Source organism: Xenopus laevis, chromosome 9_10S (genome assembly GCF_017654675.1).
Source record: "Xenopus laevis strain J_2021 chromosome 9_10S, Xenopus_laevis_v10.1, whole genome shotgun sequence".
In the NCBI taxonomy this organism is placed as follows: Eukaryota; Metazoa; Chordata; class Amphibia; order Anura; family Pipidae; genus Xenopus; species Xenopus laevis.
Genome location: NC_054388.1, coordinates 2,444,501 through 2,470,827, shown reverse-complemented (window position 1 = coordinate 2,470,827; position 26,327 = coordinate 2,444,501). Strand labels below are relative to the sequence as shown.

The 26,327-nt window shown below is 44.5% G+C and overlaps 1 protein-coding gene across 3 annotated transcripts; it reads left to right on the top strand.

The window, feature by feature from the left end:
- The first annotated feature begins 1,796 nt into the window (after positions 1-1,796).
- Positions 1,797-25,906, top strand: kpnb1.S (karyopherin (importin) beta 1 S homeolog). 3 transcript variants are annotated; one of them, XM_018237107.2, is made up of 22 exons: positions 1,797-2,013; positions 2,135-2,193; positions 6,061-6,243; positions 6,416-6,616; positions 7,646-7,798; positions 8,265-8,324; positions 8,950-9,039; positions 9,132-9,242; positions 9,339-9,440; positions 9,540-9,764; positions 10,392-10,583; positions 10,684-10,814; positions 11,168-11,315; positions 11,405-11,476; positions 18,630-18,774; positions 19,043-19,125; positions 19,677-19,784; positions 21,180-21,323; positions 21,551-21,656; positions 22,097-22,211; positions 23,560-23,721; positions 24,537-25,906. In XM_018237107.2, coding segments are annotated over exons 1-22 (2,631 nt in total). In that variant the 5' UTR covers positions 1,797-1,973; the 3' UTR covers positions 24,538-25,906.
- The last annotated feature ends 421 nt before the right edge of the window (positions 25,907-26,327 follow it).

Here is a 26,327-nt window from a genome sequence, read left to right as displayed (position 1 = left end):
CTCAACTCAACTAGTTACACCAGTTCCCAGATGAAACGTTAGGTTAGTCCGTGGGCAGGAATTGTGCAGTCTAACAGACATAGCCTTGGTTATCAGACTTGCTTACCTGAGTTCTCTCTCTCGTGCTATTGTTTTACATTACAAAAAACAAAAAAAATTTAAAAAAAGTCAGCGTTAATAAAAAAACCAAAAATGTTTGTGTTTAAAAGTTTGATCTTTAGCTAATTTTTTCCTACACCTTTCAAATGCTTTAGCTGCTGTGCAGCCATTCATAAGTACTACTATAGTTTATATAAACAAGCTGCTGTGTAGCCTTGGGGGCAGCCATTCAAGCACAGGATACACAGTAGATAACAGATAAGTACTACTATAGTTCATATAAACAAGCTGCTGTGTAGCCATGGGGGCAGCCATTCAAGCACAGGATACACAGTAGATAACAGATAAGTACTACTATAGTTCATATAAACAAGCTGCTGTGTAGCCATGGGGGCAGCCATTCAAGCACAGGATACACAGTAGATAACAGATAAGTACTACTATAGTTTATATAAACAAGCTGCTGTGTAGCCATGGGGGCAGCCATTTAAGCACAGGATACTCAGTAGATAACAGATACGTACTACTATAGTTTATATAAACAAGCTGCTCTGTAGCCATGGGGGCAGCCATTCAAGCACAGGATACACAGTAGATAACAGGTCAGTACTACTATAGTTGATATAAACAAGCTGCTGTGTAGCCATGGGGGCAGCCATTCAAGCACAGGATACACAGTAGATAACAGATAAGTACTACTATAGTTTATATAAACAAGCTGCTGTGTAGCCATGGGGCAGCCATTCAAGCACAGGATACACAGTAGATAACAGATAAGTACAGAAAATCCTGTTGTATAAACTACAGATGTTATTTGTTACATGCTGGAAGGCCTCTTACAGGTGAGCAGTTATTTAGTGGTGTCCCTTGGTAGCCCCCGGGCAAAACATCTACTGAGGGGGGTCCTGTTTCAGTAGTCGTCCTCTCCCGAGCTGTTGCCCCTCGCAGAACTAGATCACAATGTTATTTTGAAGGTAAAAGTCGGGTTGGGGAGAGGGACTATGATACAGCAGACCCCATGCTCTAGGCCCCCAGTGACTGCAGGGTCTGCTGTATAACAGGGTCGCCACCTTTCCTGGAGAAACAAAATACCAGCCTTCCTATATATCTTTTTCCCCTAATTAATAACATTGGGATGAAGCATCACTATTAGGGGCCAGGTCTGTAATACACAAGATCCAGGTGACAACTCTAATTGAAAAGCAGGGGCTGCGTTAACTGCGGCAGGAAAAATCCACCAGAGGAGAAGTCAGGGACAAAAGTGCTAATAATCCCCACATTGAGTGGCCTCTGCTCCCTTAGGCCCAGCCTTAAAGTTGTGTGACATTTGTGCTCCTGACAAGCTTCTGGTACCACTACAATCCCAAGTGAACAAGTCCCTGAGTGACTAAACATGAGGCTCCTTTATTCAGTCAGAACTACAACACCCACAATGCCTCGCGAGGGGAAGCTTTGGCTACAGCGTTGGCCTATTGAAGGGAATGCGAGTTTCCAATGAAACTACAGCTTCTCCTTGGCAAAGTGACGTGAGGCTCCAAAAGGGAACGCTATATATATATACACATATATAAATATATACACACTGCTCCACACAGTGCGAGGACTTCGCTAACGGACCCGCCCTTCACTTGGCTCGCCCTATCAGGATGCACCCAGAATCCTTAGCGGCTCTCCACAGTCGAAGCAAAGTCTTCCCCGTCAACCAATAGGTTTCCGGGACGTACAACTAGATCCGGCAGATATCCGTGCGCAGAGGAGCCACACCTCCTCATCCGCCTTCTTCTTCCTTCTGACATAAGCGCGCTCGAATCCCTCCGCGCCACGCTCGCTCCCTCCGGCTGCCCGTCTGAGCTGTGAGACCCGGCACCGCCCGCATGGAGCTCGTCACCATCCTCGAGAAGACCGTGTCCCCGGGTACGGACGCCTGGTTATTGGGGTTATTATTGAGCGGGATAACGAGGGGAAATATATTGGGCTCCCCAGATAGAACGTCAGGGCCCTGACCCCCCCGGTCTCTATCTTTCTTTTCCCTTAGACCGCAATGAGTTGGAGGCGGCGCAGAAGTTCCTGGAACAAGCGGCAGTCGAAAATCTGGTAAGAAATATAAGTTGAGCTTGTGACGGAAGCCGGTAAGGGTGGCTCCATGACAGGCGCGCGCAGACTTATTTTGGCCACGCCGGTTCCCGTAGAGAAGAGGCAGAAAACAGTGACACTGACAAGAAGTAAAGGATTAGAAGTGCCACTACACAAGGGGAGGTGCAGGTTGGGTTTTACTTTGGATAAACGTCTGATATAGACACGATTCCCTTCCCCACATCGCACGGAGCAATTGCTGGGGCTGAAAATGCGCGTATCCCGCCTCAAATAGCCTCAGTGAAACCGCCAAGACTGGCGCAGCCTAACCTGCCCGCCGCGGTGCGTCAGCCAATGGGGAGGCGGAGAGCCAGTTAGCCGGGTGTCATCCGTCCAATGAGAGAGCGAGTTGAGGGAGCGGCGCGGGGGGCGGTGTTAAAGCACGTTGCGTTGCACAGTTCAGTGGAAGGGGCTAATGAAGTACCTCATGGACATTCCTCCATTACTGAAAGGCCTCTTCTGGCACATTTGCCTCTTCCTTTACATTACTCACTAATCTTTTGCTTCTTTATTTTTTCTATATTGCCACAGACAGTCACTATTTATTGGGCCTGTTATTTATGTTGCAATGTCAGGGCCTGTTTTTACTGCCAGTCTGGGCCTCATTCTCCTTGTTGTCTTCTAATAAATGGCCTCCTATAACCCCACTGGCTTCTCTTCCCACATCTTCTTCATTTCCTTGCTCCACAAACTCACATTTTAATGCTGAGCTTAGTTTAAGTTTACAACCTGGCGCAATTGCAAGTTTTTGGTCAGTTTAGTACGAGAGCGAGACAATGGCTCCCCGACGGCCTACTCACTGCAACAGCCTTTTAAAGGAGAAGTCAACCACTTTTTTAAAAAACCCCTACCCTACATAGACTGCCCCAGCCTAGTGTCTACCCCAGGCAAATGCCCTGAACTTTCGACTTACCCCTCGGTGCAGATTCATGGCTTCGGTGTTCACGGCAGCCATCTTGTTCCTCCTTCATCGAGTCGTCGTCTGGCGCTTCAGTAATTTCCATGACTTCGGCGCATGCGCAGTTAACAAAACCCACAAGACTGCGCCAACTGCTCATGCGCCGATACGGAACTTAATTCCCGATAAAGACCTAAGAGAAGAAGATGGCTGCCGTGAACTCTGATACCGTCAATCTGCTCTGATGGATAAGTAAAGAGTTAAGGGCATTTGCCCGCTCTGTGGGGTGGGAGATACGCAGTGGCGTAACTAGATATTACTGGGCCCCACAGCAAATTATTTTTCAGGCCCCCAAAATGTTTAGAGGTTGACTTGTTTCTCCAATATTTATTGAAGTTGTATATGAATTAGGGCCTCGTGGTTCCCCTATACCTCCTGGGCCCCCCTGCAGCCGCAGGGTCTGCTTCCTCTATAGTTACGCCCCTGGAGGTACGTCTTTTTGTTTTGTTTTTAACGAGGGGTTTACTTCTCCTTTAAGGGTTGAACCTGATTTGTTCGGGTTTAGCGGGTGCGTTTTTTTTTTTTATCTGATCTTGTCAGGCAAACGAATGAGACTTTGTAGGATCCTACGAAATCAGAGCCCCCTAACTATAATGATAAGCAGGACGGTGTATTTTGTTCATGTATCTGCCATTTAGTGGATTTCAATGAGGGGAAAGAAAAATAAGTCTTGATACTAGGGATGCACCGAATCCTTCACTAAAGATTCGGCCAAATACCGGACCGAATCCTAATTTGCATATGCAAAGTGACATTAGGGGAATAGTTTGCATATGCAAATTAGGGGTGGGAAGGTGAAAACATTTATTACTTCCTTGTTTTGTGACAAGTCATGGGATTTCCCTCCCCGCCCCTAATTTGGATATGTAAATTCGTTTTGGCCAGGCAGAAGGATTTGGCCGAATCTGAATCCTGCTGGAAAAGGCCAAAACCCATGCCGAATCCTGGATTCGATGCTCCCTATTTGATACTGTTAAATTTGACCTCGTTGGATGACTGAAGCGTCTGACAGGTGTAGTTCACATCAGAATTTTTATATCTGGACCTATAGGTCACTTTTAATGAACATTCATATTTTAAAAAGTAGTTTTTTAGCGTCCGTATCACTTTAAGCTATTTGATCTCATGAGTCTTCCCAGCATAGACCCCTCATAACCAAAGGACAATTCAACCCTTAATTAAAAAAAACCTGAATCTGCACCGAGTCTTAAGTAAATAGTTTGGGGCATTTCCAGGGGTAGCAGCTAGGCGGGGGGGAGGTCTATGTAGGGTTTTTTTTCCTTTAAAGGTTTAGTTCTTCTTTAAAGGGGCTGTTCACTTTCAGTTCAATTGGTTTCAGACAGTTCACCAGAAATACTTTTTTTTTTTTTTTTTCCCAATTATTTTCTATGTGTGACCATTTTTCTAATGAATTATAAGTGTCATTTTTCGGCTTCTAAAGCAGCTCTGGGAGGGGCAGTGGCTTGACTTTTTTTTTTTTACTTTCCAAAATTGATACATTTAGTTGATGCATTTGTTACGTTTGTCCCTGCTGAATGGAATCCTTCAGTGTCATTAAAGGCAGCTGTTAGACTTGATACAATAGTTGCTGATATTCCATAGATACTAATCAATAGATACTAATTGTAGCAAATAAATGTCACCACTAAATGTAGCAAATTGTAACCTGCTCCTTGATCACTGAACTGCCAGACTGAAACAATAGAGACACACACATTAATCTTCAATTTTGGGAAAACCGTAAAAAATAAGCCTTTGTCAAGGGGAGTTCTGTGAGATCTACCCAACTGAATTTTTTCTAAAAATTGACCAGCATGATGATGATGTGGTTTCCTTATGGTGGCCATACACGGGCAGATAAAGCTGCCGATATCAGTCGTTTGGACCAATTTGACAGCTTATCTGCCCGTGTATGGGGGGCTTCCGACGGGTCTTCCAGATCGATATCTGGCCACGATATTGATCGGGAAGGTTGGATTTTTACCCGTCAGAGCCGCTTGGCGCATCGTAATTCGATCGTTCAAATTACCCCCGATATAGCCATGCCGTTTAGTGGCATATCGGGGTAAGATCGCCAAACGAGCGGATCTTGGAGTCTATGGCCACCTTTAGGTCACAAGTATTAATTGAATCATTGGCCCTTGATCAGTTTTTGCCCAGCATGAGGGAAGCCAAATCAGGCACAGATCTGCCAAACACACACATTTTTAAATGTTCGTCCCATATAATTGGCTATGAAAAGTTAAGTGTTGGGTTAAAGGTAGGGATTTGAGACTAAAGTTCTGTAAACTGGGTAGGGATGCACCGAATCCAGGATTCGGTTCGGGATTTGGCTGAATCCTTCTGCCCAGCCGAACCAAATCCTAATTTGCATTTGCAAATTAGGGGTGGGAGGGCGTGTGACTTTTTGTCACAAAACAAGGAAGTAAAAAATATTTTCCCCTTTCCACCCCTAATTTTCATATACAAATTCGGTTCGGTATCGGCCGAATCTTTCGCAAAGGATTCGGGGGTTCGGCTGAATCCAAAATAGTGGCCCTAAAACTGGGTCAATATTTGCAGTTATCTGATCTGTGCTCTATAGCCAGACTTCTTACTTGAGTGGCAAAATAGTTTGGCTGATGGAGTGGACCCGTAGAGATGTCATTCATATGCCAAGAAGAATTCTGGAGACAAGACGGCAATTGCTTTTAGTGTCTGCCGAGTGGCTGTTGTAAGATGTTCTTGAGCCAGACGACGGCTGTTTGTGTAGGTTAAGTGACGGGGCTTATTTTGAATGTTGGGCAGATGTTTTTGGTCAATCAAAAGACATAGCAGTTATTAGGACTGATATCCTAAAGCCTTACGAGTATTTATTGTCGTCTTTTCAGCCTACATTTGTGGTGGAGCTCTCGAAAGTGCTCGCAAACCCTGCAAACAGTCAGGTGGCCAGAGTTGCAGCCGGATTACAGATCAAGAACTCCCTGACGTCGAAAGATCCCGATGTGAAAGCTCAGTATCAGCAGCGATGGCTAGCAATAGATGCCAGTGCCCGTGGAGAAATCAAAACTTATGTAAGATATTTATAGCCCAACCAATATAATATATATACTCTACTTTGTCCTAGAAACAATACTTTAAGTTGTATATGTCTCGCATCTGTTTTCACGTGTAAAACGATTTTTAGATCATATTCTATGTGGATTGTTGCTCTGTTTGAATGCTATGTATGACCTTTATTTTTAGGTTCTACGAACACTGGGCACCGAGAGCTACAGGCCAAGTTCAGCATCACAGTGTGTTGCGGGCATAGCATGTGCGGAGATAACCGTAAACCAATGGCCTCAACTAATACCGCAGCTGGTTGCCAATGTCACCGACCCCAACAGCACAGAGCACATGAAGGAATCCACATTGGAAGCCATAGGATACATCTGTCAGGACATAGTGAGTGTGGTCCCTATTTCTATAAATTCATGCTGCGGCTTATATACTTCATTAAAGGGGTTGTTCACCTTTAAAGGAGAAGGAAAGGTTAAAACTAAGTAAGCCTTATCAGAAAGGTCCATCTAAATATACCAGTAAACCCCCAAAGTAATGTTGCTCTGAGTCCCCTGTCAAAAGAAACACTGCATTTCTTTCCTTCTATTGTGTACTCATGGGCTTCTGTATCGGACTTCCTGCCTTCAGCTAAAACCTCATTGTCCTGGGCTTGAGCATGCTCAGTTTGCTCCTGTTCCCCCTCCCTTCTCTACTGTAATCTGAGCCCAGAGCAGGGAGAGACTCAGGCAGGAAGTGATGTCACACCATGTTAATACTGCAGCTCCTATTCTAAACAAACAGAGAGTTTCTAGAGCTTTTTACTCCGGTATGGTAAAACATTCTACAGAGTAAATATAGCATTCTAGCTTGCTCTACTGCAGCTAATCTATTGGCAATAAAATGCCTCCGTAGCTTTCCTTCTCCTTTAAGTATGATGTAGAGAGGGATATTCTGGGACAATTTCTAAATGGCTTTCATTTTTTATCATTTGTGGTTTATTTAGCTTATTAAGCAGCAGTTTTAGCCATCTGGTTGCTAGGGCCCAAATTACCCTAGCAATCCTGCATTAAGGTGAATGAGACTGGAATATGAATAGGAGATTGTCAGAATAGAAAGAATAAGTAATAAAAAGTAGCAATTACAATAAATTTGTAGCCTTCCTGAGCGTTTGTTTTTTAGATGGGGTCAGTGACCCCCATTTGAAAGCTGGAAAGACTCTGAAGAAGGCAAATAATTCACAAACTATTAAAAATAAACAAATATTTAAATATTAAAAGTGAACCATCCCTTTCAGTATAAAGTCACCTTATCTATGTTAAAAAGTAATCAGAGACAATAGGTCCATGGATTCTGCAATCTATACGCTTTGATTTATATCCGTAGACTGCATTTGTAGAAATATTCCACTAATTTGCTTTCTTTCATTTCGGTTAGGACCCAGAACAGCTCCAGCACAAGTCAAACGAGATCTTGACTGCCATTATACAGGGCATGAGAAAGGAGGAGCCGAGCAACAATGTTAGACTGGCAGCCACCAATGCTCTTCTTAACTCCCTGGAATTTACCAAAGCCAACTTTGACAAAGAGGTAATACGCATGTCCCGTGATAGATGTGCAGCACATGTCAAATCCTTCACATAGGAGAGCCAGGGTTACTGAAGATTCTTCCTTTATGTGTAGCTTGTTGGTTATCAAACCTGATGCCTGGGAATGTGTAGAATGTGTGTAATTGCTGAGCCGGCACCATTTGTTTGGGTCTGTAAACAAATTCAGAAGTCTCAATCGACATGTTCATGTCCCTTTATCGACCTAAAGTCACAGCCTTATTCAGCAGTTTATTGTACATTTCCAGCAGCAGATGCAAATTAATCTGTCCCCTGGAGCTTTTTTGAAAAGGGTGATGCCAACAGCATAAAAAAATGGTTGCTCTAAGGAACATCTTAGGCATTAGCCCTAAAAAAGCTGGTGCTCACCTCCTGAGTTAAATGCATGCCAGTTGATAGTTTTTACTATGAATTTCACAAAAATAAAATTTTTATTGCTTTGTTTTCAGTCTGAAAGGCACTATATTATGCAAGTGGTCTGCGAAGCTACTCAGTGTCCTGACACCAGGGTAAGTATTTACAGTTAAGAAAAAAGGATTGGAACATGTAAGCAGTATAGAAACTTTAAATCCTAATTACCGTATATACTCGAGTATAAGCCGAGGTACCTAATTTTACCTCCAAAAACTGGGAAAGCTTATTGACTCGAGTATAAGCCTAGGGTGAGAAATGCAGCAGCCTCTGGTAAGTTTCAATCAAAAAATTGAGGGTTTCTGCTTCCATTGGAGGTGCCTGCGTCTCGTTTTTGGATGCCGGCGAATATTCTTGGAGACTATTCTTGGACGCCGGCGACTATTCTTAGGCGCCGGCGGCCGTTTTTGCGCTTGACCCGAGTATAAGCCGAGGTAGAGTTTTTCAGCATATTTTGGGGGCTGAAAAACTCGGCTTATACTAGAGTATATACGGTAGTGGTATCTTAGAAGGATTTAGAAGCATCAATAACTGATTAAATGATGTACATTGTATTTATAATGAAAAATGTCTTGTTTTTATTGTGCATTCATCCTAGTCCTGTAAGAGTCGGTCTGTTTCAGCAATGCCTTTCTCTATGGCATAGAACTAAACTCTGTGTAAAATGTATTTATTTTTTTTTAATGGCTCCCTGGGACAGTTATTCTTTCCTTCCTGTTACAGGTGCGAGTGGCTGCACTGCAAAACCTGGTTAAGATTATGTCTCTGTATTATCAATACATGGAAACCTACATGGGTCCTGCACTGTTTGCAGTAAGTTTATACTGAAGAATGCATTTTCTAGGTGGGTGTTGTTTTGTCTTCCACCGACTTATTTTTTTTTTTTTCCCTCCTGCATCTCAAAGATCACTGTAGAGGCAATGAAGAATGAGATCGATGAAGTTGCTCTGCAAGGTATTGAGTTTTGGTCCAATGTCTGTGATGAAGAAATGGACCTGGCTATTGAGGCATCAGAGGTAACTATTTTTTAACTCTAGGTTACTGTGATTAGTAAGATTAAGATGTGAAGTGACTGCAGTGCTATTGACATCATTTTGCAATTTTCATAACAGGCAGCGGAACAAGGGAGGCCTCCAGAGCACACAAGCAAATTCTATGCTAAAGGGGCTTTGCAGTACTTGGTTCCTATTCTGACACAAACGCTCACAAAACAGGTAACAGATTGTGCTGTGACTGATTTTTTTTTTAATAAAGGAAACCACTTTGAAATAGATCAGACAAGGCCAATACCAAACCATTACTATGTTTTTTAGGATGAAAATGATGATGACGATGACTGGAACCCTTGTAAAGCTGCTGGTGTGTGTCTCATGCTTCTTGCAACCTGCTGCGAGGATGACATTGTCCCCCATGTGCTGCCATTTATTAAAGAGCACATAAAAAATCCAGACTGGCGTTACAGAGATGCAGCAGTCATGGCATTTGGCTGCATTCTGGAAGGGCCAGAGTCATGTCAGTTAAAGCCTCTTGTTATTCAGGTAAGGAGCCCGAACTTCTTTTCGGCCTGTTAGCTTTTTAGTGTTTCAACTGTCTGAGGATGACTTGTTCATGCACCACTCAGAATACTCTGTGTTGATTATGACTCTCTGAAGACATGGTGACCAAGTAATTTGATGAGATAGATATATATAGATAGATATATTGTAACCTTCAGGTAGCGCAAATCATAGCCACAGCATAGAAATGGAGACTGACACAACCTTTAACATTTAAATGCAGCTTGGCTGGCTTTTATTTGGCACAAAACAATCTTCAGCACACTTGATGCACAAAGGAAATAATAGTCTTGCTCTAACACCCTCACTGGTGTTCAAATAAACTCATGTTTCCAGCACTCGCTGCTTTCACTGGACACAAGTCCCAGAATCCTCTCTGGGGCTCACTCAAGACACTCTTGTCTCCTGGGAGGGGTTTCTCTCTTCCACTAGCCAGACTTTTTGGAGCTCTTTTCTTAACTCCATGGGGAATCACACCGTTAAATACAACTAATTGTTAGATCTAGGGTCTAGATCAAGTTTTGACACTTGGTTGGCATAGGCCTTGGCTGTTTAAGTCACAGCTCTTCAGATTAGGTGGATGTAACATTGCCCATCTGTTTTCAACAGGCAATGCCTACTCTCATTGAGCTAATGAAGGACCCCAGTGTAGTTGTGAGAGACACTACAGCCTGGACAGTGGGGCGAATATGTGAGCTGTTACCTGAAGCCGCCATCAATGACGTGTACTTGGCGCCTCTTCTTCAGTGTCTCATCGAAGGCCTTGGAGCAGAACCTAGAGTTGCATCAAATGTCTGCTGGGTAAGACCAGAGGGTTGCTAAGTCTTTGATTCAGCATATGGGGGAATATTTCATGAGGTGTAAAGGTAGATTTAGAGAATTTGGATTTTTGCTCTTTCAGGCTTTCTCTAGTTTAGCTGAGGCTGCTTATGAAGCTGCTGATGTAGCTGATGATCAGGAGGAGCCATCTTCATACTGCCTGTCCTCTTCGTTTGAGGTGATTGTACAGAAACTGCTTGAGACAACGGACAGGTGGGTGGTAGCTGTTCTGTTTTTATTTTGGAGAGCAAAAAGCAGGCCCACTGATAGTATGGCTAAAGATATCCAGTGTTTAGGTTAGATCCTTTACACCACATTCTGCAATAATGTATAGGATGCACTTGCGCTTGTCTGAGGATGACTAGTTCATGCACCACACAGAAACTCCTGTGTTGATTATGACTCTCTGAAGGCACCAAAAACTTGCCATATCTGCATTCCATATTTTATCTACATATTTTCAGATCACTGTCCCATGTAATGATCCTAAAAGGAGGCTTATGGAATCATTAAGGATCCATTTTGTATTTCAAATTTGTAACTGCGTATTAATCTCTCCATCTCAGGCCTGATGGACATCAAAACAACCTGCGAAGTGCTGCCTATGAAGCTCTAATGGAGATAGTTAAGAACAGTGCCAAGGACTGCTACCCCGCAGTACAGAAAACCACTCTAGTAATAATGGAGCGGCTGCAGCAAGTACTTCAGATGGAGGTAGGAGTTGAAAGCATCTGCTGCGTGAGACTAGTTGGTTTTGTAGCCAGTAGATATGTTCTAAATTCCACCCTCCTTTCTCTTCACAGTCCCACATACAGAGCACTTCAGATAGAATCCAATTCAATGACTTGCAGTCCCTGCTCTGCGCTACCCTTCAGGTAAGAACTAATTCAATGTAAGTTAGGCTGGAGTTATTCTAATCTTTATCCCATTGAGTTTACAAATATTGGATCCCTTACCTAGAAACCTGTTATGCAGAAAGCGCTGAATCCATGAAGTACATCTCCCGTAGAGTCAATTTAACAAAAGTTCATTCTTCGTTTGGATTAAAGATAATTTTTTTTTTAAACTTAAGAGATACTGACACCAGAAATCAAACCATTTTCATATATCATTGCCTCACAAGGTGACTTAGGAGAACGAAGCCATCCCGACGGTGATTTAGATTCTAGCCAGCGGGAAGGCTTTTCGGAGAGATTAGTCACCGAAAAAGAGGCGTTTTGTCAATGGGCGACTAAATCTCCCCGAATCTTTGCATATGTGTCTGCCCTTAACGTATAGTATTGTTTCTGAAGCGCAAACACCAGTTTTAACAGTGCAGAAAAAATTAACTTTCATTTCTCTGTTGTCTCAAGGGGGACACAGGGACTATGGGGTTAAGCTCCACCCTCCAGGAGGCAGGACACTTATTCAAATGAAAAAAGGGGCGTGCCAGTACTGTGGCTTAACCCCAGGCTAGAGCCAATGTATTCAGTTTTTAAGTGTCCTGCTTACTAGGAGGATGGACAACCTGCAAGCTCCAAGTTTTCAAGCTTCAAGTAGACAGGGGTGCTACCACAATCAGGGTTACCTGTATCTGTTGTGTACACCCCCTCCGTGGGAGGCCCACTGGAGTCATTCCCTGGCCCATAGGCTATAACAGACTCGGTTAGGCATGCCTGCACTCCTTGAGGGGGAGCAGAGGGCCTTACAGTGTGGCTGCATGTGAGTATAAAGGCTACTTTTACCTCACGCTGTGGTTGCTCTCCCCCCTACCCAATCTATTTCTGCTCTGGCTGTTGTGCTGCATGTGGGGAAGGTTTATCTTCTAGGAACACGCTGCTCCAGGGGTACTGTTTAGGCGTCTCCTTACTGTTGGCGCCATTAGCGCTTCAGCGCGCTTCCCCTGGAACGCATGGGTGAGGAGGGGGCGGAACCGCGTTCCAAGCCTCTCTCTCATGCTGCATCTCGCGCCCTTTCCATTGCGGCGGCCATTTTGCGCTCCTCAACACGCTTCTCTCCTTCCCTTTAGTAACTATTGAGCGCATCCTTCTCTCTAGTGCCTCTACAGAGTCCGTTTTTGCAGCGCATTGCCCTTGCAGCAGCCTATACTTTTGGGGACAAAGCTACTTTACTCCAGTGCACACAGCCAGTTATTCAGCAGGTACCACAGACACTGCTTATGGCAGAAGGTAAGTCTGGGGGACTATTCCCCAGGGCGGGGGGGGGGCAGAGCACCAGCAACAGCAGGACAAATCACCTATTTTGCCTGCAAGAATTGCCAATCCAAAATCCCAGGGGGACAGGGGGAACCCCTTTGCAGATCTTGCTCCAAGGGAGCTTCTGTTGTACCTGGTTCAGGGGGCTCTCACCTCCCTCACACAGAACTATCGGGCCCCCCATCAGGAGACGACACTCCTCAAGACAACGCAGCCGGGCCATCTTCAGAACCCCCTGCTCCTCTGTGGGCTCTGCAACTCTCACAGTCTCTGGCCTCCCTGCAAAATCTACCTGCCCTCGCAGATAATTTGGGTAAAGCCTTGACCAGACTGGGGCATAAGTCCAGCGGAAAACGCAAGAGACCAGAGCCTTCCAGACCACGCACAGGGACCCACACTCCCTCTGATGGTTCAACTGTGGGAGGGGATTCCTCCCATTCAGAGGGCGAACTTCTCCCCTCAGAGGTGTCGTCGGAGGATGAAGAGGAACTTGAGGATGAGGCTAAAGGCCACGATGTTCAACACGATATCGAACATATCATCAAAGGTGTTACTGAGGTGTTAAAAGTTTCTCAGTCAAAGGAACAGGCGCAAACTTCCAGCTTGTTCAAAAGACAACACAAATCCTCGGTTTGTTTCCCATCTCACGATCAGCTCTTAGCTATCATACAAGAAGAGTGGAATTTTCCGGAACGAAAATTTCAAGCCACTCGTAAATTCTCCAAATCCTATCCCTTCTCCAAGGATTTGGTGGACAAATGGTCTATGCCCCCTACAGTCGATGCTCCTGTCTCTCGTTTGTCAAAATCAACTACACTTCCAGTGACAGACGCGGCTGCATTCAAAGACTCATCCGACAGACGTCTCGAAGGTTTTCTCAAAGCCGTTTACTCGTCAGCAGGTTCTACCCTGCGTCCAGTTCTAGCGTCGGCCTGGGTAGCCAGGGCGATTCAAGCATGGGCTGACTCCCTCCTTACGGATATTCAGGAGGGTGTTCCTAGAGTAGACCTCGTCTCATCTGTTCAATCCATAGCTGAGGCATCGGCCTATCTGTCCGAAACCACACTGGACACCGCGCAGATCACAGCACGGACTTCAGCTCTATCAGTAGCCGCTAGGCGAACCCTCTGGCTGAAGAATTGGTCTGCTGACCTCAGTTCTAAGAAGTCCCTAACTTCTATACCCTTTAAGGGACAGAGACTATTCGGTGAGGAACTCGAGAAAATTATTTCCCAAGCCACTGGGGGAAAGAGCACATTCCTCCCACAAGCTAAAGCTAGATCTACTCAGTCCTTTCGTCAAAGAAAATTTTTTCGAGGCCAATCTGCTCGATCTTCACGAAGATACAGTCCGCCTCGACGCTCCAATTTTCGAGCCAAACCTTCTGACAAGGGACGCCCAAATTGGAAGAATTCAAAATTCCAGAACAAATCTTCCTCCGACAAGCCCGTATCAGGCTGACGGGCCACCCCCTCCGGAATCGCAGCAATCCATAGGGGGAAGACTTCTGCAATTCCGGGAGGTGTGGAGTCGACACTCCTCAGACGCCTGGGTCAACGAGATCATCACAGAGGGTTATCATCTCGATTTTTCGTCCCTTCCCCCAAGAAAATTCCTCATGTCCAGAATTCCAACCAGTCCCACCAAGGCCCAGGCCTTTCTGGATTGCATCAACAAGATGGAGCAAAGTGGGGTGATCGTCCCGGTACCCCCATCAGAGACCTTCTCCGGTTTCTACTCCAACCTCTTCCTTGTTCCCAAGAAGGACGGATCATTCAGGCCAGTTCTGGACCTGAAATTCCTCAACAAGTACATCCGCTCAGTTCGCTTCAAAATGGAAACCCTGCGATCAGTCATTCGGGGCATGGAGTCGAGGGAATTTCTGATGTCTCTAGACATCAAGGATGCTTACCTTCACGTCCCCATTTGGCCTCCTCATCATCGGTTCCTGAGATTCGCCTTCAAGAATCGTCACTTCCAGTTTGTGGCTCTCCCCTTCGGTCTCACATCAGCCCCCAGGGTGTTCACCAAACTCATGGCGGTGACGGCTGCGGCATTGCGGCTTCAGGGGATTTCGGTGACCCCTTATCTGGACGATCTGCTCCTCAAGGCCAGCACAGCAGAGAGGAGCGAAGAGGATCTCCGTCGAGCGATTGTCCTTCTACAAGAATTCGGTTGGACGATCAACTGGAAGAAATCCATCCTTGTTCCCAGTCATCAGATGACCTTCCTGGGTCTCGAGTTCAATACTCTGACACAACGGGTCTTTCTCCCACTCGACAAACAGGAGAAGATACGTTTTCTTTCCAAACTTCTTCTGCACTCTCAGTCTCCTACTGTTCATCTGGCCATGAAAGTCCTGGGATCCATGGTGTCCACCATAGAGGCGGTACCCTTTGCTCAACTTCACCTACGCCCCCTTCAAGCCAACATTCTAGCTGCCTGGAAGGGCGGATCTCTCCTTCAGAAGATGACTCTCCTACCCTCCACCAAGAGCAATCTTTCCAGGGGTCAATCCTGGGCCACACCGGATTGGACGGTTCTCACGACCGACGCCAGTCTCCTGGGGTGGGGAGCAACATTCAACTCCCTGTCCGCACAAGGTCTGTGGTCTCCCGCGGAGTCCAAACTCTCTATCAACATCCTAGAACTCCGCGCCGTAAAGTTGGCGGTCCTTCACTGGTCCTCTCTTCTCCAGGCCAAAGCGATAAGAGTCCAAAGCGACAACTCCACCACAGTCGCATACATAAACCGTCAGGGAGGAACCCGCAGCAGAGCAGCGCTAGCGGAAGTTCAGCAAATTCTAAGTTGGGCAGAATCCAATGCGGCAAGGCTGTCCGCCATTCACATCCCGGGAGTCGACAACACCAGGGCAGACTTCCTCAGCCGCAATCTCCTGGACCCAGGGGAATGGGAGCTTCACCCGGAAACCTTTGCGGATCTCGTTCGTCGTTGGGGGCATCCGCAAATCGACCTGATGGCCTCCAGGAACAACCGCAAAGTCAACACTTTCTTCGCCCGCTCCCGGGATCCTCTCGCTGCAGGAGTCGACGCCATGACACAACGTTGGCTGTTCGACCTGGCCTACATCTTCCCGCCTCTTCCCATGTTACCGCGGGTGCTAAAGAAGATCAAGCGGTCCCCTGTCAGTCATTGTCATAGCTCCATTCTGGCCCAGAAGAACGTGGTTCTCGGATCTCCGGGACATGTCCATAGCACCGCCCGTTCGCTTAGCCCTCAGGCACGATCTGCTCCGCCAGGGTCCCATCTCCCACCACAACCCGGGCCTCTTCGTTTTGACGGGTTGGCTATTGAGGCGGCCATCTGGCAACGACAGGGAATAGCGGAGGATGTCATTGCTACTATGCTGCAATCACGCAATCCCACTTCGTCTAAAGCTTATCACAGAGTTTGGCGCAACTATTGGAATTGGTGCAACGACACCGCCATTCCCATCTCCAGCCCCTTTTCCTTCACGGCCTGTAACATCCCTAGAGTGCTGTCTTTTCTCCAACGGGGTCTGCAGTTGGGCCTGAAGCTCAGTTCCTTGAAAGTTCAAGTTTCTGCTCTATCTGTCTTGTTCCAACACCGTTTGGCTCTGGATGATTCCGTCCGCACTTTCTGCAGGGTGTAGCACACATCAGTCCTCCATTCCGTCCACCAGTCCCCGGCTGGGACCTGAATACTGTTTTGGATGCTCTCTTGGATCCCCCCTTCGAACCTCTCGGGACTGTCTCTGAACAATGGCTTACCTGGAAAGTTGTCTTCCTCGTGGCAATATCATCAACTCGGAGAGTGTCTGAACTCGGTGCCTTATCCTGCGATCCTGCCTTCCTCGTCTTCCACAAAGACAAAGCGGTGCTCCGCACCTTACCGTCCTTTCTGCCTAAGGTGGTTTCATCCTTCCACATAAATCAGGAGATCGTTCTACCCTCACTCTGCCCGGATCCCAAGAACGACAAGGAACGCAGACTTCATGGTCTGGACGTTGTCCGGGCTCTTCGCTGGTATATTCGGAGATCCAAGGATTTTCGACTGTCTCAGAATCTTTTCGTACTGCCCTCTGGGGCCCGCCGCGGTCTGGCAGCATCCAAGACCTCCATTGCTCGATGGTTACGGGAGACCATTCGTCAGGCTTACCTAGCCAAAGGTAAATCTCCGCCGGAGGGCGTCCGAGCCCATTCCACGAGGTCGGTGGGAGCCTCCTGGGCTTGGCGCAACTCGGCTTCTTTGGACCAGATCTGCAGAGCGGCTACCTGGTCCTCCGTTCACACCTTCACAAAATTTTACAAAATTGACACGTTTTCCTCTGCGGAAGCCGCTTTTGGCCGCAAGGTGTTGCACTCTGTGGTGCAATAATGTGTCTTTTCTCTCGCTCCCACCCTGCTGTTCTGGGACTGCTTTGTTATGTCCCCATAGTCCCTGTGTCCCCCTTGAGACAACAGAGAAAACAGGATTTTTGATACTCACCGTTAAATCTGTTTCTCTGTGGTCGATAGGGGGACACAGGGCTTCCCGCCCTATGCGAGTTTGACCATGTTGGTCTGTGTGGAATTTCTTCCTGAGTTATCTGTTCTGCCGTTAATATATTTTTATGAGCATTACTTATGTTCTTTGGTTAGCAGGTCTTTGGTACCAACTGAATACATTGGCTCTAGCCTGGGGTTAAGCCACAGTACTGGCACGCCCCTTTTTTCATTTGAATAAGTGTCCTGCCTCCTGGAGGGTGGAGCTTAACCCCATAGTCCCTGTGTCCCCCTATCGACCACAGAGAAACAGATTTAACGGTGAGTATCAAAAATCCTGTTTTTTCAGTGTTAAGATTCTTTAAAGGGGTTGTTCACCTTCCAAACACCGTTTTCAGTTGAGTTGTTTTCAGGTTGTTCACCAGAAATAATTCAGTTTCTATCCATTTTTTATTGTTTTTCCCAAATGGAAGTTGAAAGGGGTGGTTCACCTTCACGTTAACTTTTAGTATGTTCTAGAATGAAACATTCTAAGCAACTTTTCAATTGGTCTTCATTTTTTTTTATAGTTTATGAATGATTTGCCTTCTCCTTACTTTCTAGCTTTCAAAATGGGGTCACTGACCTCATCTAAAAACAAATCCTTTGTAAAGCTATAAATGTTGTTATTGCTACTTTTTATTACTCATCTTTCTGTTCCGACTCTCCCCTATTAATCTCATATTCTCATTCAAATCAATGCATGGTTGCTAAGTTAAGTTCGACCCTAGCAACCAGATTGCTGACACTGCAAACCGGAGAGCTGCTGAATAAAAAAAACGAACTTAAAAACCGCAAATAATAAAAAATGAAAACCAATTGCAAATTGTCTAAGAATATCGCTCCCTACATCCTACTAAAACTTTACTCAAAGGTGAAGAACCCCTTTAATATCCCTGTCTCTGCTGTTCTAGTCGGGCAGCTCAGTGAGCAGATTGTGAACTGTTAGTTTTGTTACATTTAGTGGCTACATTAGTCGATACATTTATCCGCAGTATCTTTGCAACATTAGCAACAAGTGTATCCATTCTAACAGGATGTCAGTCCTTGATTTAATAAGGTTCTTTATGCCCTGTTTTTAAAAGGTGTAAACGCTCTGCACTGTATTTAGTTTCATGCAACTCACTCCCATATAAATCCAACATCTTTGAAGATGTGAACGAGACCCGATTAGTTTTCATGGACAAAACCATAGATTAAACTGCATGTGGTTCCAACAATTTAACTAGAAATCTTTGGTTTATTTTTTTTGTTTTCAAGTGGTGATAAATGACTGATATTGTCCCAATTAATGTAATTGCATTCCTTATGTCTTTGGTTTTCTGTAGAATGTGCTGAGGAAGGTTCAACACCAAGATGCCCTACAGATATCGGATGTTGTGATGGCCTCATTGCTGCGCATGTTCCAGAGCACTGCAGGTTCAGGGGGGGTACAGGAAGATGCCCTCATGGCAGTCAGTACCCTAGTGGAAGGTAATGGTGTCTCATGTGGTCTCATTAAATCCATGTTTTAAGGATAGATGCTTTGCAAATCCACGGGGCAGCTCTTGGGCACCATTTTGTACAGCATTGCAAAGTACGGCACAAATTCTCACCCAAGGCAACAGGGTTTATTCTAAAGTAAAATTCTCAGCAGAATCAATTTATTTAGAACGTATAACACTAAACAAATGGCACAATGACTTGTTCTAAATGTTTCATTAAGTATGGGCTTTGTGTTCCTGTCTTTTTTTTTTTTTAGTGCTTGGAGCAGAATTCCTCAAGTACATGGAAGCATTTAAACCATTCCTGACCATTGGACTAAAAAATTATGCAGAGTATCAGGTAAGATGGTGTTTTTTTTTTTCTTCTCCTACCTAGAGCCGGACTGGCATTTACAATGTAGCCAGAGGCTGCTGTAAGATGCCATGGACCGACACTATTTATTGGGCATCTGTCTATTGAAATGCCAGAGCCTGTTTTGAAACTCAGAACTTGCCATTAGCAGTGTAATATCTTTTCTCCCATCCAAAGCTCTTGTGCTAAAGTTGTGGCTTTTTATTGCATTTCTAATCTAAACAGAGATCAAATGGCAAAGAATATAACTTTCTTCTAGTCCTTGTGTTCTCTGTGAAGTCCTGGAAATGTCTGGTTGCTGGAGTCTGTGGATGACAAGTTCATGCACCACACAGAATACATGTTCTGTTGATTATGAATTACTGAAGACTCCTTGCAGACTGTAGGAAGATATCGATCTCTAGCATTTTTGGATGTTTGTGTCACATTAGACTTTTAGTGCCCCTTTCTTGTATTTGCATTGCTGACCCATCAACCGTAGCAGTTGTTTTAGTATTTGTGTAAGAACAGGCTTCTGTAAACCCTATTCCTTTTCCCAGGTGTGTCTCGCTGCTGTTGGACTTGTTGGTGACCTGTGCCGTGCTCTACAATCCAACATCTTGCCATTCTGCGATGAAATGATGCAGTTTCTACTAGAGAATTTGGGCGTAAGTATCGGTGACGGGAATGATGAAATTGTGAATTAATACCAGAGTATACAGCCATTGCAATTCTTTTAAAGGAGAAGGAAAGGTTAAAACTAAGTAAGCCTTATCAGAAAGGTCTATATAAATATACCAGTAAACCCCCAAAGTAATGTTGCTCTGAGTCCCTGTTAAAAGAAACACTGCATTTCTTTCCTTCTATTGTGTACTCATGGGCTTCTGTATCAGACTAACTGTTTTCAGCTTAAACCTCCAGGGCTTGAGCATGCTCAGTTTGTTCCTCTCTCCTCCCTCCCCCTCCTTTCTCTACTGTAATCTGAGCCCAGAGCAGGGAGAGACTCAGGCAGGAAGTGATGTCACACCACATTAATACTGCAGCTCCTATTCTAAACAGAGTTTCTAGTGCTTTTTACACAGGTATGGAAAAACATTGTACAGAATAAATATAGCGTTCTAGCTTGCACTAGTGCAGCTAATCTATTGGCAATAAAATGCCTCCGTAGCTTTCCTTCTCCTTTAATATTGACAAGTAAACCTTGGGAAATGAACCACCATGATGGGAACGTTTTGTTTGACCATACTTTGCAACTAGGAGCACAGAAGGATATTGTTAGAAAGCTCATGTAGTTGTCATTTCATGAATGCGTATTAAAGGGATACTGTCATGATTTTTATGATGTCGTTTTTATTTCTAAACACTGTTTACACTGCAAATAATTCACTGTGCAATATAAAATGTCATTCCTGAAGCAGCAAGTGTATTTAATTGTAATATTGGTGTGTAGGTGCATCTCAGGTCATTTTGCCTGGTCATGTGATTTCAGAAAGAGCCAGCACTTTAGGATGGAACTGCTTTCTGGCAGGCTGTTGTTTCTCTTACTCAATGTAACTGAATGTGTCTCAGTGGGACCTGGATTTTACTATTGAGTGCTGTTCTTAGATCTACCAGGCAGCTGTTATCTTGTGTTAGGGAGCTGCTATCTGGTTACCTTCCCATTGTTCTGTTGTTAGGCTGCTGGGGAGGGGTGATATTACTCCAACTTGCAGTACAGCAGTAAAGAGAGACTGAAGTTTATCAGAGCACAAGTCACATGACTGGGGGCAGTTACATCTATAATAAAATTGACTTGGCATGCTACTTATAATTTTGCCATAAAGTATTTGCAAGATGCTTGTACATTACCTGTCCCATGTTTCTCTATGAGGGGGCTGCCATATTTGTGCAGCAGAAGTCCGTCGCATTAGAAACTTTAACTGACAGGCTGAGTAGGGACAGTCAGGTTTAGGAACTTCAAGTAACAAACATGACCTATAGGTAACTTTAAATCTTCGTTCATATTTTAGAAAGTAGTTTTTTAGTATCACTTTAATGTTGATTTTGCTGTGGTCTGTTACCAGAATGAAAACGTTCACCGCTCCGTGAAGCCTCAGATCCTCTCTGTGTTTGGGGATGTTGCTCTGGCCATTGGAGGGGAGTTCAAGAAATACCTCGATGTTGTGCTTAATACACTGCAGCAAGCATCACAAGCTCAGGTAGACAAGGTAAGTAACGCTGTTCCATGAAAACATCTGAGCGGCGGCAACAGTTCTCTCCACAGTCCAGAGCAGTAGAACAAGCGGCCGCTTTATACAACACTCCATTCACAGAATAGAAAATCCTTTCCCTCCCTGTATTTGTAACTTCCTCCAAACCATAACACTTTAAAACTGTGTCTGTTATGGGTTCGAGGAGTGACTCTCCCCAACCCTCTGTGTCTCTTCCCCTGCAGTCAGATTACGATATGGTGGATTATCTAAATGAGCTGCGAGAGGGCTGCATAGAAGCCTATACAGGAATAATCCAGGGGCTCAAGGGAGACCAAGAAAATGTCCACCGTAAGTATTGCCAAACAGGCTCTAGTCGGTAACTGATGAGTTGCATGGCAGCACCAAGGAGCCATTTTTTTGTACATATTGGGGCAGCCTGGATATCTGAGAAGCTGGAAGTCTGGTGAGTAATTGTGTGGTAACAGTTGGGAGAGTTCTTGTTTGCTTGGGGTCACTGGCACAATGTTGTGCATCAAAAGCACCAGCTTTAAAGCAACATGTGAAAACAATGGTCTAAATCTTCCTTTTATTCTTTAGTTCTTATTGCATAGGTAAATAAATGGTACATTTCCCAACCATTATGTTTTTTGAGGAGCATTCTATTTTGCTCTGACCACGCTGTGGGCTGTCTCTTGCATTTGTGTCTATTGCAAGTTATGTAGCAGTCGTAGTTTTGTATGTTCTGCTGCTGTTCATGGCACAGGGGGTCACGGTAACCTCTCTTACAGCCGATGTGATGTTGGTGCAGCCTCGTGTAGAATTCATCCTGTCCTTTATTGATCACATTGCGGGTGATGAGGATCATACAGATAGTGTGGTGGCCTGCGGAGCTGGTCTTATAGGGTAAGTCGTCCTCATCATCTACTGCACATTCATTCGAAAGTTAGTGCATATTCAAACCATTAAAGGAGAAGGAAAGCTACTGAGGCATTTTATTGCCAATAGATTAGCTGCAATAGTGCAAGCTAGAATGCTATATTTATTCTGTAGAATGTTTTGCCATACCCGAGTAAAAAGATCTAGAAACTCTGTTTGTTTAGAATAGGAGCTGCAGTATTAGGCAGGAAGTGATGTCACACCATGTTGAGTCTCTCCCTGCTCTGGGCTCAGATTACAGTAGAGAAGGGAGGGATGGGGGGAGAGGAACAAACTGAGCATGCTCAAGCCCTAGCCCTGGAGGTTTAAGCTGAAAACAGGAAGTCTGATACAGAAGCCCATGAGTACACAATAGATGGAAAGAAATGTGCTGTTTCTTTTGACAGGGACTCAGAGCAACATTACTTTGGGGGTTTACTGGTATATTTAGATGGACCTTTCTGATAAGGCTTACTTAGTTTTAACCTTTCCTTCTCCTTTAAACCGGTCTTATGTATAATAGATGTTGACTCCATTTATATTGGACTACTGGTGTGGGATCCAGGAAGCTCATAATTAGAGAGGCTGCCTCCCATAGAATCTATTTTAATCAAAAAAATTCTCATTCGTAAACAGAAATTTCCTTTTTGTCTGTAATAATAAAGCCGTACCTTGTTCTTGACCCTAACAAAGATATCATTAATGGTTATTGGTGTCGCAGCAATCCTATTGGGCTTAATGTTTTAAATTATATTTTAGTGGATTAAAGGTGTGGAGGTCCGAATTACGGATAGACCTTTTATTCAGATAAGCCCATGTCCCAAGGATTCTGAATAACAGGTTCCATACCTGTACAACAATATGACTTGTAGAAGATGCTGTTCACCAATTTTTACATGAAATGCTCCCAACATTCCTTGTCCATTATAAGTCGTTTTACAACATCATGTAAAGGGTCAAACGTTTCTCATTGACCTTGTGAGAGCAAACTTGTTGCACCAAATCATGGTATTAAATTACTTTCACATTTTGCCTAAACTGCCCATAAAACATGAAGGACAACTCCTTTGACAAGATTACCATTTCTGTAAATGAACATCCATACTAGACTTTCCTTCGAAACTAGCAAAGGGCAACTTAGCCCTGTGTATTTCACCAATGCCAATTACATGTTGGTCAGTGGAAAAAAACAACGGAAGTTTTGTCGCCCGTGGGGGGGAATAATTGTAACTGTAACAAAATGTCTCATTAACCAGTCTTGAAAGATTGTGGGAATCTTTGTGACATCAGAGGATGGTAAATCAGACTTGTGAGGGTTTTTGTTTGCCTTTAACAGAGACTTGTGCACGGCCTTTGGAAAGGACGTCCTGAAGTTGGTAGAGGCTCGACCTATGATCCATGAGCTGCTTACAGAGGGGAGGAGATCGAAGACAAACAAGACAAAAACACTTGCTACCTGGGCGACCAAGGAACTGAGGAAGCTGAAAAACCAAGCCTGGTAAGAATTGTCAAGTGTTTAGTGACCCTGTGTAATTAAAGGATAAGTAAACCTTATAAATAAGTGAGTGTAAAATCGATGAGGGGACTATTCTAAGCACTTTTGTAATGTACATTCATTATTTATTTTTAATTCCAAGATATTAAGGGATACATGTACTGTTAATATGAATGAATTTTGTTACAACAGCGCCACCTGCTGGTCAGTTTCCCACCAGTCTGACCAGCAAGTAGTCAAGGAAGTTGTCAGGAGAAAGAAAGAGGCTGATGTTCTTCTGCTTAGGAAAGATGTGAGAAAGGTTTCTAATTTTATTCTAAAGGTGGCCATACACGGGCAGATAAGCTGTCAAATCGGTCCAAACAACCCATATCAGCAGCTTTATCTGCCCGTGTATGGGGGCTTCAGACGGGTCTTCCCCATCGATATCTGGCCACAATCTCGATCGGGAAGGTTTGATTTTTAATAGACTGACCCATCGGAGCCCCTTGGCGCATCGTAATTTGATCGTTCGAATTAACCCCGATATAGCCATGCCGTTAGTGGCATATCGGGGAAAGATCCGCTCTGTCGCCACCTTTTAGTCTATGGCCACCTTTAGGCAGAAGAACATTGACTACTTGGTGGTCAGACCAGCAGGTGGCGCTGTTGTAACAAAATTCATTCATATTAACAGTACACGTATCTGTTGGAATTAAAAATAAATCCTTAATGAATGTACATTTCTCATCAATTTTACATTTACTTACATTAAAAAGGTTTACTTATGCTTTAACCGCTTGAATATCTGTTCCTAACCCTCCTCTCTTCTTCCTTAGACCTCGCCGGCTGTACGGAGCCCCGAAAATCCCACTGGAAATCTCCAATCTATTTGAAAACAAAATTATATCCCGGAAGTGAGGAGTATGAGCGGATACGTGAATGTTTGGGAATGAGAGGATGAGTGAGTGAGGCTTCAAACATAGCGCATGGATGATGCAACCACAGCAGTGCTGTGAGAAGAGCAGACTTCCTGGGAGAGCGCAAGGGAGAGCCATAACATTGTGTGGCCCCTCGAGGAGCGAGCACAGTGGACCTCCACTTACTGCCGTCTGCTTTCACTGCCTTGTGGCTGGGGCAGAACAGAAGTGACTAGTATAACTTTTTATTTTATTTCCTTAACATCTGCCCCTTTAACTACTTTCCACTTTTTTTTTTTTCCACAACCTAAGAATGTGGGTGCCCCTTGTCACTTGTGCACACCCAGAGAGCAGGGGGGCCCCCAAGCGGAAGGATTCTCAGCGTGAGTGTGTGTGAGTGCAGAGGTACAGCAGTGTCTACACAACGGCTTCATTTGCAGTCTATTCGGATCCGGATCCATTGCTCTCCGTGCATCTGGGCCGATGTAGAGGAACCAAGCGATCCTTTCACCAGATGCACAGAGCAAGGCTCCTACAAATAGAAGGTCTTCTTCTCTAGTGTAGCTCTTGGCACTTCTCCTGCCACAGGCCTCCGTTATTTAATGAGGGATTCAGGAACCTATGGCAGGAAAGTTCAGCAAGGAAAACCCCTCATGTGGATGTCCAATAGTAAAGTAGCGAGCGAAGCTGCCTTTGGCATTTACTTCCTTTTGTTTAACTGCAAAAGGATTAGAAAGAAGTTGAAAAAAAACTTGTCTTGGAGCGAGGGCCTCTCACCCTTTTTACTAACGTTTTTAAACCGTTGCTAAATGTAAAGGGTATAATTTGCATACGAGGGTGACGAATAGCATCGAAATGCCTCCTTACGAGCCCTGTCCCTTTTAATGTGCCAAAGAATCAAATCCTTCAAGTCTGGAATGTGAATTTAATTTTCTGCACTGACGGGGCCTTGCGGAGCTTTGCTCTGCGGGGGGTGCGTTTCTCGCTATGCAGTTCGCTACAGTGGCCTCCTCTAAGCTGTAAAATGGTTACAAACAAACAGTGACTCTGTGCCAGAGCTACGCTGACTTTTATTTCACTGACATGTGATATTTCCATCTCCTACTGCACTTAAACTTAAAAAAAAATTGCAAAAAAAAAATTGCAAAAAAAAAAAAAAAATCATAGTTTAAAAGAGAAGTTTCTAAGTATATTCTAGATACAGACTGGATGCGCGTTGGACCATGGCACTTGTACAAGGTTCTATTTTTTCACTGCAGTTAAAGATAAATAAAATGGTGTCAAACATCCCCAGCCCTCCATCTTGTGTTCTTCATGATATTGGTGATGACCCACCCAATCTTTTTTTTTTTTTTCTTTAAAGGGATTCTGTCATAATTACACTAACACTGCAAATAATTGACTGTACAATATAAAATGTCATTCCTGAAGCAGCAAGTGTATTTAGTTGTAATATTGGTGTGTAGGTGCATCTCAGCTCATTTTGCCTGGTCATGTGATTTCAGAAAGAGCCAGCACTTTAGGATGGAACTGCTTTCTGGCAGGCTGTTGTTTCTCCTACTCAATGTAACTGAATGTGTCTCAGTGGGACCTGGATTTTACTATTGAGTGCTGTTCTTAGATCTACCAGGCAGCTGTTATCTTGTGTTAGGGAGCTGCTATCTGGTTACCTTCCCATTGTTCTAACTATGAAGATTTTCATTCATCCAG

What these genes read in the sequence shown, in the direction of transcription:
- kpnb1.S (XM_018237107.2), top strand. Translation starts at nt 1,974, where the DNA reads ATGGAGCTCGTCACCATCCTCGAGAAGACCGTGTCCCCGG. An exon ending in CGAGAAGACCGTGTCCCCGG is followed by an intron (nt 2,014 to 2,134) that starts GTACGGACGCCT and finishes CTTTTCCCTTAG; the next exon opens with ACCGCAATGAGTTGGAGGCG. An exon ending in TGCTCTGCGCTACCCTTCAG is followed by an intron (nt 11,477 to 18,629) that starts GTAAGAACTAAT and finishes GGTTTTCTGTAG; the next exon opens with AATGTGCTGAGGAAGGTTCA.